This window comes from Erinaceus europaeus, chromosome 10 (genome assembly GCF_950295315.1).
Source record: "Erinaceus europaeus chromosome 10, mEriEur2.1, whole genome shotgun sequence".
NCBI lineage: Eukaryota > Metazoa > Chordata > Mammalia > Eulipotyphla > Erinaceidae > Erinaceus > Erinaceus europaeus.
Genome location: NC_080171.1, coordinates 53,897,112 through 53,915,391, shown reverse-complemented (window position 1 = coordinate 53,915,391; position 18,280 = coordinate 53,897,112). Strand labels below are relative to the sequence as shown.

The 18,280-nt window shown below is 41.1% G+C and overlaps 1 protein-coding gene across 2 annotated transcripts in view; it reads right to left on the bottom strand.

The window, feature by feature from the left end:
- The window catches only part of DENND4C (DENN domain containing 4C), a 116,920-nt gene extending 100,799 nt beyond the window's left edge, over positions 1-16,121 (bottom strand). For both annotated transcript variants that reach the window (XM_060199623.1, XM_060199624.1), the window contains exons 1-2: positions 15,680-16,121; positions 3,133-3,454 (exon numbers count right to left, since the gene is read on the bottom strand). In XM_060199623.1, coding sequence (XP_060055606.1) covers positions 3,133-3,437 — 305 coding nt within the window. In that variant the 5' untranslated portion in view covers positions 3,438-3,454; positions 15,680-16,121. The remainder of the gene's footprint in view (positions 1-3,132; positions 3,455-15,679) is intronic.
- Between the last annotated feature and the right edge of the window lie 2,159 nt (positions 16,122-18,280).

Below are 18,280 nucleotides of genomic sequence, written 5' to 3'. Positions count from 1 at the left end.
TAGCACAACATATGCAAGAGTAGTGTTCTAGACTCTCCTCCCCAACAAAACAAAATTAATGTTTAAACAACTTATTAAACACTATCTTAAAAAACTAAACACAGGTCTGGCAAAGGACTTATGGGAATTCTCTGTATTATCCTTACATATCTTCTGCAAAACAATTTTATTTTATTTTTTTAAATTTTTCTATATTTATTTTTTTATTCCCTTTTGTTGCCCTTGTAGTTTTATTGTTGTAGTTATTATTATTGTTGTCATCACTGTTGGATAGGACAGAGAGAAATGGAGAAAGGAGGGGAAGACAGCGAGGGGGAGAGAAGGCTAGACACCTGCAGACCTGCTTCACTGCCTGTGAAGCGACTCCCCTGCAGGTGGGGAGCCAGGGCTCGAACCGTGATCCTTACACTGGTCCTTGCACTTTACGCCACCTGCGCTTAACCTGCTGCGCTACAGCCTGACTCCCAACAATTTTGTTTTAAAATGAGACACTTTTTTTTTTTTGGTGGTGGTGCTAGCGCCTTACTTTTGTTGTCATTTCCCTGCTTCTAGATGGACTCTTTTTATTTCATATATAGAGTCAGAGAGAGGGAGTAGTGGAAAACAAAGAGCAGTGAGGGGGAAGACAACACCACTACATCATCTGCGGAGCTTCCCATGAAGTCATGGTACTTCCATAAGGTACATGGCAAGGCACCTGCATGCTTGCTCTACCAGGGAGCTATCTCCCAGTCCCTAAAATACTTTTTATTTATTACATATGAGAATTTCTGGGGCCAAGCCATGAAGCACCTTGTTAAGCACACACACATTTCCGTGTGCAAGGACTCAGGTTCAAGCCCCTGGCTCGTACCTGCAGACGGACACCTCACAAGAGGTGAAGCTGGCCTGCAGGTGTCTCTCTCCCTCTCTGTCTCCCCCTTCCCTCTCAATTTCTCTCTGTCTCTATCCAATAATATGCCAATATAAATAAAGGGGGAAAAAGTTTAAAAGAAATTTCACATGAGACAAAGAAAAAGAGCAACAAGTCAGAATTATTCTGATAAATGCAGTATTAAGCCAAGCAAGGCTGATGCTCTACAAGTTGAGCCACCTCCCCAGTCACTTCTATTTTTTGCCCCAGTCACTTTTTTAAGTATAGTAAAAATCTACCTGGGCATCTGTCCAAGGAAGATATGCAAATGAGCAAAAGCACATGAAAAGATGTTCTACATTTTAATTATTAGGGAAATATGATTTAAAACCACAATAAGATTCACTTTCATACCTACTAGTATGGCAGATAATCAAAAAGACAGATAATAAGGGCAGGGGTAGATAGCATAATAGTTATGCAAAGAGACTCTCAGGCCTGAGGCTCCAAAGTCCCAGGTTCAATCCCTTATACCACCATAAACCATAGCTGAGCAGTTCTCTGGAGAAGAAAGAAAGAATGAAAGAAAGAGGAAGGGAGGAAGGAAAAAAATAACTATTGATACCAGTATAAAGAAGTTGCAACTCTTACACAGTGCTAGAAGAAAACAATCACATTGAAAAAATGTCTTGACACTTCCTCAAAGAGTTAAAAATAAAATTACCTGGGTAATGCATGTGCTTTGTCATACATACAACACAGGTTTTGGCCCTTACCACACCACCACAGGAAGCTTTGGTGCTGTGGTTTCCTTCTCTGTCTCTCTCTATCTGAAAAAGCTAGCTAAGAGTGGTAAAGCCCCAGTGGGAGTGGTGTTTCAAGGGCTGAAAGATAACTCACCTAGTATGGTATCTGCCTTGTAGTATTTGCTCCCTGAGTTTGGGCCCTAGCACCACATAAGAAGAGTTCAGTGGCACAGGGGAAAGCTCCAGTTCTGTGGTGTCTGTCCCTCTCTCTGTTTATCAGAATGCAAAAGTAGTCCGATAGCAGTGAAATAACCCATGTTCACAGCCCTGGTATAACACACACACACACACACACACACACACACACACACACACACACACACACACACACACACACACACACACACACATGCTTCCATATCATTTAGCAGCTCTACTCCTAAGTATATACACAAGAACAATGAAAACATTGGCATACAATAGTTATGCAAAAGACTTCCAAGCCTGAGACACTAGAGTTTCCAGGTTCAATCCCCTATACACCATAAGACAGAACTGAGCAGTGCTCTGGAAGAGCAACAGAAACAACATTGACATACAATGCTAATAATACCTCTATTTACTATAGTCAAAAAGTACAATCAAATGACTAGCAAGTAATGAATAGTTACCATGTAGCAGGATATTGCTTAGCATCAAAAATCAATGAAATACTGGTAAGTGGTACAACATGGACAAGCTATGTAAACATGTTAAGTGAAAGAAACCCAACAAAAATGGCCACATGTGACTCAGAGCAATAAGGGATAAGGAAACTTACCCACCACAAAGCTGGCAGGAAAAAAGAATGCTCCTTTATTAACTGACTTCCCCAAAGCTCATAATATAGCCCAAGTAGCTCTATAAAAACATACTGCTGGGAGTCGGGTGGTAGCACTGTGGGTTAAGCGCATATGGCACTAAGAGCAAGGACCAGTGTAAGGATCCCGGTTCAAGCCCCGGGCTCCCCACCTGCAGGGGAGTTGCTTCACAAACGGTGAAGCAGGTCTGAAGGTGCCTATCTTTCTCTCCTCCTCTCTGTCTTCCCCTCCTTTCTCCATTTCTTTCTGTCCTATCCAACAACAACAGCAATAATAACTACAACAATAAAAAACAACAAGGGCAACAAAAGGGAGAATAAATAAATATATAAAAAAAACATACTGCCTGAGCGGGGGCACATAGCTTAATGGTTATGCAAAGAGACTCTCATCCCTGATGCTCCAAAGTCCCAGGTTCAATCTCTTGCACCACCATAAACCAGAGCTGAGCAGTGCTATGGTAAAAAAAAATAATAATAATAATACTGCCTAAAGTTTCTTGTTTTGTTATGTTAAGCTAATAAACTTATCTAATAAGTACAATCAAAATGTTATATTTTAGACTACTGCTTTTATTTTAATATTCTTTTGAAAGAAAATACTAATGAGTCAGTGCAGAAAAAAGGCCTTACATTTTATCCCTTTCACTATAGCAAAAGATAAATCAGCATACCCAATGTCAGTAAGGGGTGGTTTATCTCTCCCTCTTTTATAACAGAGAAAAAGTTCTGGGCTTTTTAGACTTCCATAGTTCAAGTTTGCCTGGAGAGCTGATGGAGTGGTTTCAACACAGGTATAGTCTTCAGGTACTGTTTCCCCAGCTGATTTGATAATAATTGCAATGTCTGTAATTGGAGCTTTCGGTCCAGTTGACTTGGTATCCAAACGATTTATTTCTTGATCCAAAAGAGTGCATGTATCAGTGAGACCTGCTACAACAAAGTAGTCGGTCACTCTTGGCCCTTTGTCTTCTAACATGGCTGTTATTTTATTTCCTAGAAAAGAGGGAGGGGGGAGAAAATGAAAAAAAACATAAATATTTTGACTCACTAAAATTAAAATATTCCTGAGTTAACAGTGATCAACCAGTACAATCCCCACTTCAGTTTATAATCAAAGTTGTCATTCTGTAAAAGAAGCCTATTGGGTTTTTTTTTTTTTTTCAACTCTGGTTTATGGTAGTTCAAGGGATTGAACCTGGGGCTTTGGAGGCTCAGGCATGAGAGTCTCTTTGCATAACCATTATGCTATCTATCCTCTGTCCAGGATGTTGTTTTTCTTTTTTTTTTTTTTCATCTTTCACCTTCCTGTAGCATCAATTCACTTATAAGACAATTATGACACTTTTACATGCCTAAAACTTTAAATATTTTATTTATTTCACTTGTTTCTTCCTTGAAGGGATTAATGCCTTACAGTCAACAGTAAAATACAGTAGTTTGTACATGTGTAAGGTTTCTCAGTTTTATATTTATCTCATTTTAATCACACACACGAAAAATACAGGGAAGAGAAGGGATGAGGAAGGGGATGATACACTGCTATAGCTATAGCTCATAGCGATGCTGGAGATTGAGACCTGGAAGGCTCGGGTATTAAAGATTTTTGCATAACCACTATGCTATCTCCCAGCCTCCTAAAATACACTAACCAATAGGATGTCACTCAGGCTTGAAGGAATATAAAGAGCTGCCAGACAAATAACAATTAAAGAAATTCACTACCACTAAACCAGCCCTACAAGGAACACTAAAAGGATTTATAGGGGCCAGGCAGTAGAGCACTGGGATAAGTGCACAGAATACAAAAGGCAAGGACCCGCACAAAGATCCCAGTTTGGCCCACTGCTCCCCATCTGCAGGGGGGACACTTCACAAGTGATGAAGCAGATCTGCAGGTGTGTTTCTCTCTCTCTCTTCCTCTCTATCTTCCCCTACCCTCCACTAAATTTCTCTGTCCTATCCAATAAAATGGAAAAAACGTTTCCAGGAACAGTGGATTCATAGTGTTCTCACCAAGCCCTGGCAGAAAAAAAAAAAAAAAAGAATTTATATAAAATAAAATAAAAAAAAAATAATGATCTCACCCATGGGGTAAGTTAAAAAAAAAAAGTAAGTAAAACGGGCAATGTCAAATGGTCAAATGAAGACAAATCTTTGGACACAGACTTCAGAACTGATGTTACCAAAAGTGACTGAGGGGTAAATTAGACAGTTTCCTAAAGATGAAATGCATACACATGACCACAGATATGTGGGGAAAAAAAAAAATCTACATCACTTATCATTATAGAAATGCAAGTTAAAATTACACCAAGATCCCATCTTATACCTGTGAGAATGGTTTACACTAACAAAACAAAAAATGACATTGGAGAGATTGTGGAGAAAAAAAGGACTCTGCTACACTGCTGGTGGGAACACAATCTGATGCAGCCCCTCTGGAAGACTGTATGAAGAATCCTTAATCAAAAATGGAATTACCTTCGGGGCCGGGTGGTGGCGCACCTGGTTTAGCGACATTTTAGAATGGGAAAAGACCCGGGTTCGAGCCCCTGACCCCACCTGCAGGGGGAAAACTTTGCGAGTGGTGAAGTAGGGCTGCAGGTGTCTCTATGTCTATCTCCTCCTTCCCTCTCGATTTCTGGCTGCTTCTATCCAATAAATAAAGATAATAAAACAATTTTTAAAAAATGGAATTTACCTTTTTATCCAACAATACCACTCTGGCATTTATCCTAAGGACATGCAAACACTAATTTGAAAGGACTTATGCCACCTTATGTCCATAGCTGCATTATTCACAACAGGAAGCAGCCTAAATGCCCGTCAACAGATAACTGGAGAAAGAAGTTATGAAATATATACTCTACAGAATACTACTCTGCAGTGAGAAAAGATGATGGTGTGTCCCTTGGGACAAAATTAATGGAACTGGAGGTGATTATGCTTATCCAAATAAGTAAAGAAGTAAAAGACAACTATCAGGTAGTTTCACTCATGTGGAATCTAGAGATCTGATTTACATGAATTTGGGGGGAAAAAACTAAACAAAAGAGAAGCAAAAAAACAACAAACTAAGATTTGTAAAATCTATGGTGGTTATCTTTGGGAGGTTGGAAGGTGGGGATACAGAACTTTGGTGGTGAATGTGTTGTGGAATTATATATTATAATCTTATAATCTTGTAACAAACTATTAATAAAAAACAAAAAAGTAAAATTCAGGATGGAGACATATACAGTGATCATGCAAAAGACATTCATGCCTGAAGCGCTACAATTCCAGGTTCAATGCCAGCACGACCATAAGCAAGAATTAAGCAGTGCTCTGGTAAAAATAAATAAGCAAACAGATAAATAGAATGAATTTAGACTGATCCCTACAACATCTACAACAAAATAATTCTAAATGGATCATAAGCCTAAACAGGAAATCCTGTATTACAAACTTCAAAAAGAAAATACTGTGGAAACTGTAATGTAATCATGGGTTTGGCAGTTAATTTTTTTAATTTTAATTATGTATTTATTTTTAACCAAAGCACTACTCAGCTCTGACTGGTGGTAGTACTGGGGATTGAACCTTAGACTTCAGAGCTTCAGGCATGAACGTTATTTGCATAACCATTATGCTGTCTCCCCAGTCCTAATTTTACTTATTTATTAATATGCTCTAACACACCAAGATGTTCTATGCAAATAAATTTATATATAAAAATTGAAATAGCGGGAGTCAGGTGGTAGTGCAGCGGGTTAAGCACATGTGGCGCAAAGCAGTAAGGATCCTGGTTCAAGCTGCGAACTTCCCTACTCTAGACAAGCTAAAAGACATAAAGGTTCAAGAAGCTCAGCAGGTCCCAAACAGAATTAACCCAGACTTAAAGACACCAAGACACATCATATTTAGAATGAAAAGAAATAAGGATAAAGAAAGGATCTTGATTGATGCAAGAGAAAAAAGTCACCTACAGAGGAAAATCCATAAGATTAGCAGCATATTTCTCCACACAAACACTAAAGGCCAGAAGAGAACGGCAAGCTATATATCGAGCACTCGATGAGAAAGGCTTTCAACCAAGACTACTGTATCCTGCTAGACTATTATTCAAACTAGATGAAGGTTTTTACCTTCTCAAAAATGCAACAGTTGAAGGAATCAACTATCACCAAGCCTGACCTGCAAGAAGTTCTGAAAGGTCTCTTATAAACAATCACATCATCATAAACATGCCCTATATCAGAACACTCTAAAATTTTAGAATGATGGCATTAAGGTATCTCCATTCTATAATATCAATAAATGTCAATGGATGTCTAAATACATCAAACATCTACTGAAAGGGCTATAGAAATATATTAACAGCTTAAAAAAATAAAATAAATAAAAAAATAATAAAATAAAAAAAAAATTAAAATTAAAAAAAAAAAAAGAAAAATATATTAACAGCAACTCAATAATAGTAGGGATTTCAACACCCCTTGGATGTTAGACTGGAAACTATAAAATTCTTAGGAGAAAAATATTGGCAGAACTCTTTCCCATCTAAATTTTAAAGGTATCTTCAATAAAAAGAATCCAATTATTAAAAAAAAAAAAAAAGAAGAAGAAGAAGTTGAACAACAAACACAAAGCAGAGCTTGGACTGGGTCTGGTGTACTGCACCAAAGTAAAAGACTCTGGGGTAGGGAGGTTCAGGTCCTGGAACATAATAGCAGAGGAGGACCTAAAGGGGTGTGAACATGATAGCAGAGGAGGACCTAAAGGGGTGTTGAATTGTTATGTGGAAAACTGAGAAATGTGAACAGGGATAGATGACATAATGGTTATGCAAAGAGACTTATTCCTGAAGCTCCAAAGTCGTTAATTGTGAATTCACTTTTTTTACCCCATCTTGGATGGAGCTCGAAGACATCATGTTACGTGAAATAAGTCAGAAACAAAAGGATGAATATGGGATGATCTCACTCATAGACAGAAGTTGAAAAACAAGATCAGAAGGGAAAACTCTAAGCAGAACTTGGACTGGAGCTGATGTACTGCACCAAAGTAAAAGACTCTGGGGTTTGGGGGAGGGTTCAGGTCTTGAGACATGATGGCAGAAGACGACCTAGTGGAGGTTGTATTGTTATATGGAAATGTTATGCATGTACAAACTATTGTATTTTACTGTTGGCTGTAAACCATTAATCCTCCAATAAAGAAATCTTTAAAAAAAAAAAAAAGGAATTGTCAGATCTGAACATATACCTGACCAAGAAATATATATGGCTGATAAGTATATTAAGAAATGCTCGTGGGAGTTGAGCAGTGGCGCAGCAGGTTAAGTGCATGTGGCGCCAAGCTCAAGGACTGGCTCAAGGATCCCGGTTCCCCTGGCTCCCCACCTGCAGGGGCGTGGCTTCACAGGTGGTGAAGCAGGTCTGCAGGTGTCTCTGTCTTTCTCTCCCCTTCTCTGTCTTCCCCTCCTCTTTCTATTTCTCTCTGTCCTATCCACCAACAACGACATCAATAACCACAACACTGTTAAACAACAAGGGCAACAGAAGGGAAAATAAATGAATAAGTATTTAAAAATTTTTTTTAAAAAAGAGATGCTTGTGTTCCAGGAGGTGGCATAGTGGATAAAGCATTGGATTCTCAACTATGAGGTAATGAGTTCAATCCCCTGAAGCACAAGTACCAGAGTGATGTCTGGTTCTTACTCTAGAATAAATAAATTCTTTTAAAAAAAAGTAGCCTGGGAGATAGTGCAATGGATAAAGCATTGGACTCTCAAGCACGAGGTCACAAATTCAATCCTCAGCAGCACATGTACCACAGTGATATATATTTCTTTCTTTCTTCCTATCTTTCTAATTAACAAAAATCTTTAAAAAAGAAAGAAAGAAAGAAAGAAATGTTCAACATCATTAGTCACTAGAGAAGTAAACTGAAATATAAAGATACCAAGACATAAAACACACATAGTAGAATGACAATTTTTAATTGACAATACCAAAATGCTGATATGGATGTGGAACAAGAACTTTCATTCATTGCTGATGGGAATGCAAAATGAAGTTGCTACTTTGGAAGACAGCTTTACAGCTTCTTACAAAGCTAAATACAAGTTCATGCATAATCCAGAAATCACACTTCTAGGTATTCATCCAGTTGGTGAAAACCTATGTCTACATAAAACCCACACACAATGGTTATAACATTTTTATCTATAATCACCAAATACTTGAACAAGGAAGTTGTCTTTCAATAGGTAAAATGGATAAACAAGCTGTGATATATCCCTACATAGGATGATTCAGGAGGGTTGCTTCAAAGGCGGGAAGCAGGTCCGCAGGTGTCTTTCTCTCCCCCTCTCTGTCTTCCCCTCCTCTCTCCATTTCTCTCTGTCCTATCCAACAATGATGACATCAATAACAACAACAATAATAACTACAATAATAAAACAACAAGGTCAACAAAAGGAAAAATAAAATGTTATGCATGTACAAACTATTGCATTTACTGTCGAATGTAAAACATTAATTCCCCAATAAAGAAATTTTAAAAAGGATAAATAAATAAATTAAATAAATAAACAGAGCAACAAAACACATACACAAACAAATAAATGAAGGGGGCCAGGTGGTGGCACACCTGGTTGAGTCCCACCTGCAAGGGGAAAGCTTTCCAAGACATGAAGGAGTGCTACATGTGTCTCTATCTCTTTGCCTCTCTACCTCCTCCTCCCCTCTCAATTTCTCTCTGTACCTAGCCAATAAATAAAGATTTAAAAATTAAAAATAAATAATAAAGAAAGAAAGATTTAAAAACTTTAAAAAAAGAATAGGGAAGCTTTCAGGGGAGGGGATGGGATACGGAGTTCTGATGGTGGGAATGTGCAGAATTATACCCCCCTTATCCTATGGTCTTGTCAATATTTCCATTTTATTTTATTTTATTTTTTATTTATTTATTTTATTTATTTATTTTTTACCAGAGCACTGCTCAGCTCTGGCTTATGGTAGTGCAGGGGATTGAACCTGGGACTTTAGAGCCTCAGGCATGAGAGTCTCTTTGCATAACCATTATGCTATCTACCCCTGCCCATATTTCCATTTTATAAATAAATAAAAATAAATAATAAATAAATGGAGGTACTTTAGTGTGTGTGCTTACCCAGATGTGTCACTACCTGATCCCAATGAAGGTACTGTAATATACACTATAAAGCCTTTTGTAAAGGCTACATACTAAATGGTTCTATTATGTGTCATTCTACAAATGGGAAAACTACAAAACAGTAAAAAGAGATCAATGGTCTTCTGGAGCTTGGGGTGCAGCAGAAAAAGCTGAAGAGTTTAAGTATAAGGTATTTTTCTGACAAGTGGGTGGGGTAGATAGCACAATGATTATACAATGAGACACTCATGCCTGAGACTCTGAGGTCCGGGTTTCAATATCCCGCACCACCAAAAGCCAGAGTTGAGCAGTGCACTGGTAAAATAAATAAACAAACAAAATTAAATATTTAGAAGCCTAGGAGGCGACACAATGTTTAGATGATCATGGTTTTTAACACATAAAAGAGAATGAAAGATAGTTTGACGTGAGAGAATAAGACCTTCATATCTGAGGCCCCAAAGGCCTCAAATTCAATCCCCTGCACCACAGTGTACCTAACAACTGAGCAATGTTATATAGATGTAAAATAACCAAAACAATTTTTTAAAAAGACTGTGGTCCAGGGGACCAGGCGGTAGTGCAGCAAGGCACGCAGCACAAGGACCAGCTTAAATATACCTGCTCGAACCCTCGGCTCCCCACCTGCAGAGGGGTCACTTCACAAATGGTGAAGCAAGTCTGCAGGTATCTATCTGTCTCTCCCCTTCTCTCTCCATCCTATCCAACAATGGCAGCAATAACAACAATAACAATGATAAACAACAAGGTCACGAGCCCCATCAATAACCCTGAAGGCAAAAAAAAAAAATAGTGGTCCAAGAGGTTGAGCACATTAGATTTGCAAGTACCAGGACCCAGGTTCAACCCCAAGTACTGGGTCTATCAATCAGAGTGATGCTCTCGTTCTCTCTGCCCACTCACTTTATTAATAAAATCGCTTCATTAACATTGTTCATTTTTACCTTTTTATGAAAAAGGTTGCCCAGTAGGTAGTACCATGGCTAAAATCCTGGGTTTATTACCAAGCATGAGATCAGGAATTTGATCCCGAGCATCACATGTGCCAGAATGATGCTCTGGTTCTCTCTCTCCTCTACTATAAATAACAAGTATTTTAAAATAGACAAAGACAATGATAAAGAGCATATACTACCTAACTGTAAGATGGCCTATAAAGAAAAAGTAACAACAGTATTGGTAGAATGATAAAGGTAGACCTGTGGTAAAGAAAAAGGGAACTAACATAGGCCCAAATTAACAAAAGAAAAGAAAAAAAAGTAAAAAGAAATCAGATTGCATCCACCTTCCAGATTGCAAATAACTTCCAACTTGGGAAACAGAAAGGGAGAAAGGAAAGGAGACATTCCAAAGAATAAAACGAGGTACTATGATAATTCCCTTCAATAGATGGTTTTATCAGGAAAGAAAGACCTCTCAGAAAAGGTAATATATAAATGGAATAGTATCTGCAAGAGGTCCAAGAGAAGAACCTGAAAGCAGCTGGTAAGACACCTACATGGTAGACAAGGAATTGCAAAGCTAATGAGAAACAGCTTTCCAGTCAGAGGAAAATGTCAGTATTTATTTAATAGCTATCAATTCTATCCATTTTTCCATTTGTTTCCCCCCTAACCAGAGTATTGCTCAGCTCTGGTTTACGGTGGTGCTGGGAGCTTTGAATCTGGAATCTTTGGTACCTTAGTCAGGAAAGTCTTTTTGCATAACCTTTATGCTATTTTCTCAGCTTTTTTTTTTTTCCTACCATTATTATCCTCAGTTTTCACCTAAATGCCTTCAAGGTCTGCAGGTCTTCTAGCTAATGAGTATGAAGTTTCAAACTGCTCAGCCAGTCCATCTTTCACAAATAAGCAAAGATATATTACACCGATCCAGATCATTAAATGGTCCCCTGTTCCTTGTATGGTCTTAATATTTTATTGGACTTTTGAGATCCCTCATGACATATCTGGCTTCTACAGATGACTTCCCTCAAAAACTGTGCCCCACACTGAACTGCATTTTTTTTTTTTTTTAAACCAGAGCACTGCTCATCTCTGACTTATGGTGGTGCAGGGGATGGAACCTGGGATTTGACAGAGCCTCAAGCATGAGAGTCTGTTTGCATAACCATTATGCCATCTACCCCCTGCCCAACTGTTTGCATTTTAATTAAGTCCACCAGGGTACCGAGCACTGGTTTTGCAAGTATGAGGTCCTGAATTGGAATCTTGGTGTCACATATACCAGAGAGATGGTCTCTCTCACAGCAATAATTTTTTTTAAATGTCTACTCTTTCAAAAGTTTAGAATGTAACTTTAGTTGGACCCTATAAACTAAATGGCTTTGATTATAACATGATTGTTTTTTCCCACCAGTTATGGCTGGTTCTCAGTGCCTGTAATTAGAAATCTACCACTCCCAGTGGCCACTATAAAATGGAATTACAATAATGTTGAGATATAATTAAACTAGCAGCCAAACTTTGCACCATTACAAAATCACAGAATGTGCACATGGACTTGGGTTCAAGCCCCCGTCAGCACCTATAGGGGGAAGCTTCACAAGTGGTGAAGCAGTGTTGCAGGTGTCTCTCTTCCTCTCTACCTCTTCCTCCTCGCTTTCAATTTCTCTCTATATATATCCAATAATATATATTATCAGAATAAAACAGTGATAGGCAGCATCAAGAAAAACATGTTAAGGGGCAGGGTGGTATTACAGAGCTTACACAACAAACTTTCGTGCCTGGGGCTCTCAGTTGCCAGGTTCAATCCCCTGCACCAACATAAGGCAGTGCTTAGCAGTGCTCTGATAAAAAGAATAAAATAAAGAAAATCATGTTATGTTTTAAAAGACACTTAAGATGACACAGTGGTTGAGGCATTGGACTCTCAAGCATGAGGTCCCAAGTTCAATCCCTGGCAGCACATATACCAGAGTGATATCTGGTTCTTTCCCTCTCTCCTATCTTTCTCATAAATAATTATGTGTGTGTGTGTATATATATATATATATATATATACATATATGTAAATAGACATTTAAGAGCATGGAATATAGCTCAGCACAAGAATGCAAGGCTTGCATCCCTGGGGCCCCAAAAGCCACAGGTTCAATTTCCTTATACAACCATATACCAGAACTGAGTGGTGCTCTGATCTGATTGTCTCTATTCTTCCATTTCTCATAAAAATAAGTAAATATCTCAATATAAAGTAAAAGATGGGGCCGGGTAGTGGCGCACCTGGTTGAGCGCATGTATTACAATGTGCAAGGACCCAGGTTCGAGTCCCCGGTCCCTACCTGCAAGGGGAAAGCTTTGCAAGTGGTGAAGCAGTGCTTCAAGTGTCTCTCTGTCTCCCTCCCTATCACCCCCTTCCCTCTTGATTTCTGGCTGTCTCTATCCAATAAATAAAGATTAAAAATAATTTTAAAAAATAAAGTAAAAGACAATTAGTATATTAACCATTTATACAAGTATAAATAGGATTAGTATACTACACTAATGTACAACTCTCATAGAGTACAAAAACGTCAATGAAAGAGGTGAGAATTAAAATATTTTTCTCTTAAGCTTCCTTTGATCATATATTCCTTTCCAATAAAAAGTTTTCAAATACCACATTAAACTCAAATACATTCACTTATTTGATTAATGTTCTGCCATAAATAGAAAACAAATTCAAGTCTATAAACAACCTAACTTCTCACAAAATACCAAATATCAAATAATGCAATCATCTGATTTTGGAATTTACTAGTTGTTATGCCAAAGAGCTACAATTTAACAACAAATACTTTATGCCAAATCCACCCCCACCCACCCCCTTTTTAACACCTCCTGGGCAACCTGCTTCTGACTCAGCAGCTTTCCTTTTAATTACACAACCTATACACAAGTTGGAAGGTTAGAACTGATACCCAACTTTCAACTGAGCAGCAAAGTCAATGAAAATTCAAGATCCGTCTTGGTAGAAAACTCCAAGGAAAGCAAGAAATGCTTTGATTTAAACTGGAAGATATTGAGCTGCACAGGTGCCTTTCTGAAATTATATCACTTAGCATGCAAAATCCCTACAGTCTAGTTTACTGCAGATATTGAACCTGTTTCTTAATAAAGTATCTCAACCAAATAGCCTTCCAAGTCTGGCACCATGAGTTGTACAGCCTACCCAACAGAGCAGTTCCATGTAACTTAAAACATTTGCCTTTTAAGAACAGCCTCCATACACCAACTCTACTGCCAATTTCTTCACTGAAAGTTCACGTTCATACCAAAGAATACTATATTTACTTTAAACAGCAGATTGTACCATTTAAAAATTATAAAAGAATAGTTACTCCCAATATACAAATTTAACATTTCTTCTCTTTTTTCTATTAGTTTAATATTTCTGATATCACAGCTTTTCTATTATCCAAATTAATAAGTCTAAACAGCACATTACTGAGGTGCTATAACCAAAGCCAACTGACCTATGATCAGTTCACTAAAAATCACTAACGTCACTAAAATCAAAAAATCAAATCCCTAATCCCTATTAGCTAGTTTGCAAAATAGCCACAGGAGGCACCAGTGAAGACAAAGTGTGGGGTATATTTCTAGTAATTAGCCATTATGAGCAAAAAGAATCAAAACAAGTCTACATAAGAGGCAGGTCATCTTCGTGAATACAAATCTAAATTCATTTTTGAGTTATCAGCCTCAGAGCAAGAAGCTTGCCAACTTTTTTACAATAATACAAAGAATAAGACAGAAAGTAAAATACAGGTGTATGTGCTTTTGCCATGGCTACATCGATCAAAAACAAGCACTTTTAATATTCGGAGATGAAATTTCTTTTGCAACTAACGTGCTATTACCGCGAGTATACAAAAAAAAAAAAAATCATGCGATGCTTTGCAGATAGCTTAATAGACACGATCACCTCAAATCAATACTTATTGAGAACTTGGCATCTTAGCACCAAGATTCTCCCGGATTTTACTACATTCTTCGCCTAAAACCGGGAGACAAAAGGGAAGTCCTACTCCTATGGTAACTTCAGAGTCTAGGAAGAACCTTAGTTTGCACACAATTAAGCAGGCCCAGTAAATCAATTTCCCAGACAATGCTTGACAACATCACTTAGGCAGCACACAACGATAGGTCCAGTGCATTACTGAAAATGACACTTTCCCTTACATTTGCATAAGTAATTGGGGTAACTGCCCTCAAATTTCCCGTGTGAAACAAGCACATATAATGGGAAGGGGGGAGGTACTATTTTAAAACTGGGTTATTCTTTATTCTAATAAGGAAAGGTCTTTGGGAACTTAAAAAAAAAAGTCTATGATGTGAAGACAAAAAAAAAGTGTGTGGGGCGGGGGGGGGGAGAGAAACATGACAAATTCTCCAATTTAGGAGAGTCACAGCTCTTCACAGGAGTCAGCGCTAGAGGCTCATTAGTTTAGTCTTATTTGTTTTTAGTCACTCGGAGTTGATGGGATCCTGCTTTCCAAAAAGAAACCCTGAGGATCGGCCATGACAACGCACGGGAGGAAATGCCAATTCACCTGTGAGTGACACCTGCCCTGGAGCCTAGCGCCCCCACCCTTCGCTGGCCCGGCCGCCCAGCACCCCTCCCCTAACCTTGGCTCTCGCTCACCGCGCGCTCAGCCCCCGGCCTCCATCATGGAGCCCCCCAGTCGCAGCCCTCGCCCCACCCCGACGGGCCGTCCCAGGGGCCCAGACCCCTCGCGCTCGCCTGCAAGAGACTCTCGGGAGCCCGGGCGGCGGCGCGGGAGGCCCTTCCCTGCGCAGCCTCTCCCCATCACAGCCCGCAGGCTCCGGGGGACTCCCCGCCCCCGGAAACTGCGGAGAACTAGGCCAGGAAAGCCGGCCCCGGCTGCTCCCCGCCTCCGCCGCGACCCCCCGCAGCCCGGCGCCTGGAACCCCGTCCTCCGCATTGCTACCTGCCCGGCGCGGGAGAAGGAGCGCGCCGGGGAGCGCGGGCCCGGGCGAAGGCGCGGCGGCGGGCTGCGCAGGCATAGGCCCTCCGCCGCAGACTCACCTGCCGCGGGGCTCTTCCTTCAGCGCCACCCGAACACGGCCCCTTCCTGGAGCATGAAAGCGCCGGCTTCGCGGCCTGGACGCCCTCAGCTGTGCCGGACGGGGGGTGGGGGGGGAGGTGGGAGGGGGAGACTCGCTCCTGCGGCCGCCGCGGCCGCCACGGCCGATCTGCGCCTGCGCGGCTTCACAGGCTGGGTCCCGAGGGGCGCTGCCTGCAGCAAGGGGTAACGGCCCGGAGCTCGAGCCCTCCGGGGCGCCGGCTCACCCGAAACCGGACAATGCTGTCCGCGGGTCGCCTAGGAGTAACCCGTGGCGCGGCCGCCCCGACGGCTGACGGCCATGTTTCTGTTCCCTTTTTCTTTCTTTTCTTTTTTTTTCTTCTCCTTCCGCCCCTTTCCTCCTAACAGCACTTTTCTTTCCCCCTCCCTCTCCTGCAGCGGGGGCGGGTGGAAAAGGGCGTGGGGCGGGGCATGTCGGAGCCCCGCCCCCGGGAAGGGCCGACTCCCTGGGCCGCGTGCCCTTCCTCCCCTCCCGGTCTGGACCCCTGCAGCGCCCCGGGGTCCCAGCGCTGACAGCCTGCGAACCCTAAACTCTTAGGTGAACTGTAACGGAGCTGAGGGAGCAAGAGGCCTGGGACTCCGCTCTGCATCCCTCCCTGAAGGGCTCAGGGTCTCAGCGTGGTGTGGGCTTGGTGATTCGGCCTCAGGCAGGTGGCGGCTGCTCCCCAACAAGAATTGCAAAGATCAGGCGTGCGACGCGGAGTCCTTTAAAACCAACCCCACCTCTAAAGCAGGTCTCGCACCGCAGGTTTCCTTCCCTGGATGGAGTTGAGGGGGATTCCCACGCTCCAGTGGAGGCTCCGCTGCAGCGCCCCTGCAGAGTCCTGGGCCCAGTTCCGCGCATCTGCTACCTTGGCCGAGATTTAGGGCTGGAAATCTCTGTCTTGAATAATCTATCCTGGGGACGGGGGAAAGAGAATAATGGTTATGGAAACAGACTCTCGTGTCTGAAGCTCCAAGGTCCCAGGTTCAATCCCCTGCACCACCATAAACCAGAGTTGAGCAGTGCTCTGGGGAAAAAAAATCTATCCTCTACTGCTGCTCCTCTGAGTGAGTGTAGCTTCCAAATCCGGTCATGCATGCGTGCAGTCAGTTCGTTTTAAAATATTTGCGAGCTTTTCTTTCTTTTTTTTTTCACAACGTTGTGACCTTATAGTAGGAAAGCATAAAAATGAATTCTTTTTTTAAATATTTATTTATTCCCTTGTGTCACCCTTGTTTTATTGTAGTTATTATTGACGTCGTCGTTGTTGGATAGGACAGAGAGAAATGGAGAGAGGAGGGGAAGACAGAGAGGTGTAGAGAAAGACAGACACCTGCTTCACCACCTGTGAAGCGACTCCCCTGCCAGTGGGGAGCCAGGGCTGGAACCCGGATCCTTACTCTAGGACCGGGTCACCTGCGCTTAACCCGCTGTGATACCGCCAGATTCCCAAAAGTGAATTCTTAAGGAACATGGAGTAAATTAAGAGAAGTTTTTGGACACAGTCTGAAGTGAAGCATGTTGAGGTGGCAATCGTTGTGTTGGTTAGGTTGTGATCGGCAGATGCAATATTATTTGATATGGATTGGGAGAGGCATACGGGAAAGTGGGCCCTATCCAAGGGTTCCAGAACTGGGGGAAGTAGAGGCTCTATAGTGGAGATGTGAGGTTCCTGCTGTCTTAGGGTTCCAAAAGACAACCGATAGTTAATGTTATCATCACATTGTTTGGTAATTGGGTTAACTTTGAAAAGTCCTTTTGTTAGGGTTTGCTGTACAGTATCCAGTATCTTGTATATAGCTGTGCTATTGGTTGCTTCTGATCTACTTGGTCTAGGCTTTTGAGAGAGTCTGCATATCAATTACACAGCCTATATATTGAAAAGATTCAGTTTGTGTTTTGAAAAACTTCGAGACATACAATTAATTTTCCCCCTCTCGTATTAACTAGTGATTTATATGACTACATTTTACTAGGAGTGTACATAAACACCATTCCCACCACCAAAAGACTGTGACCCATCCCTGCCACCCACTCCCACCCCCCACTGGCCCAGGAAGCTACATGTCTACCCCTCACCACAGGGTTTTAACTTTGGTGCCCTACTTACAATTTGGTCAGGTCCTGCTTTTAGTTTCCCTTTCAGATCTTCTTACTCAACTTCTGTTGATGAGTGGGATCATCCCATACTCATCTTTATCTTTCTGACTTAGCTCACTTAACATAATTCCTTTTAGCTCGGTCCAAGATGGGTCAGCGAAGGTGGGTTCATTGTTCTTGATAGCTGCATAGTATTCCATTGTGTATATATACCACAGCTTTCTCAGCCACTCATCTGTTGTTGGGCACCTGGGTTGCTTCCAGGTTTTAGCTATAATGAATTGTGCTGCTATGAACATAGGAGTACACACCTCTTTTTGGTTGGGTGTTATGGAGTCCTTGGGGTATAACCCCAGGAGAGGAATTACTGGATCATATGGAAGGTCCATGTCTAGCCTTCTGAGAGTTTTCCAGACTGCTCTCCACAGAGGCTGTACCAATTTACATTCCCACCAGCAAC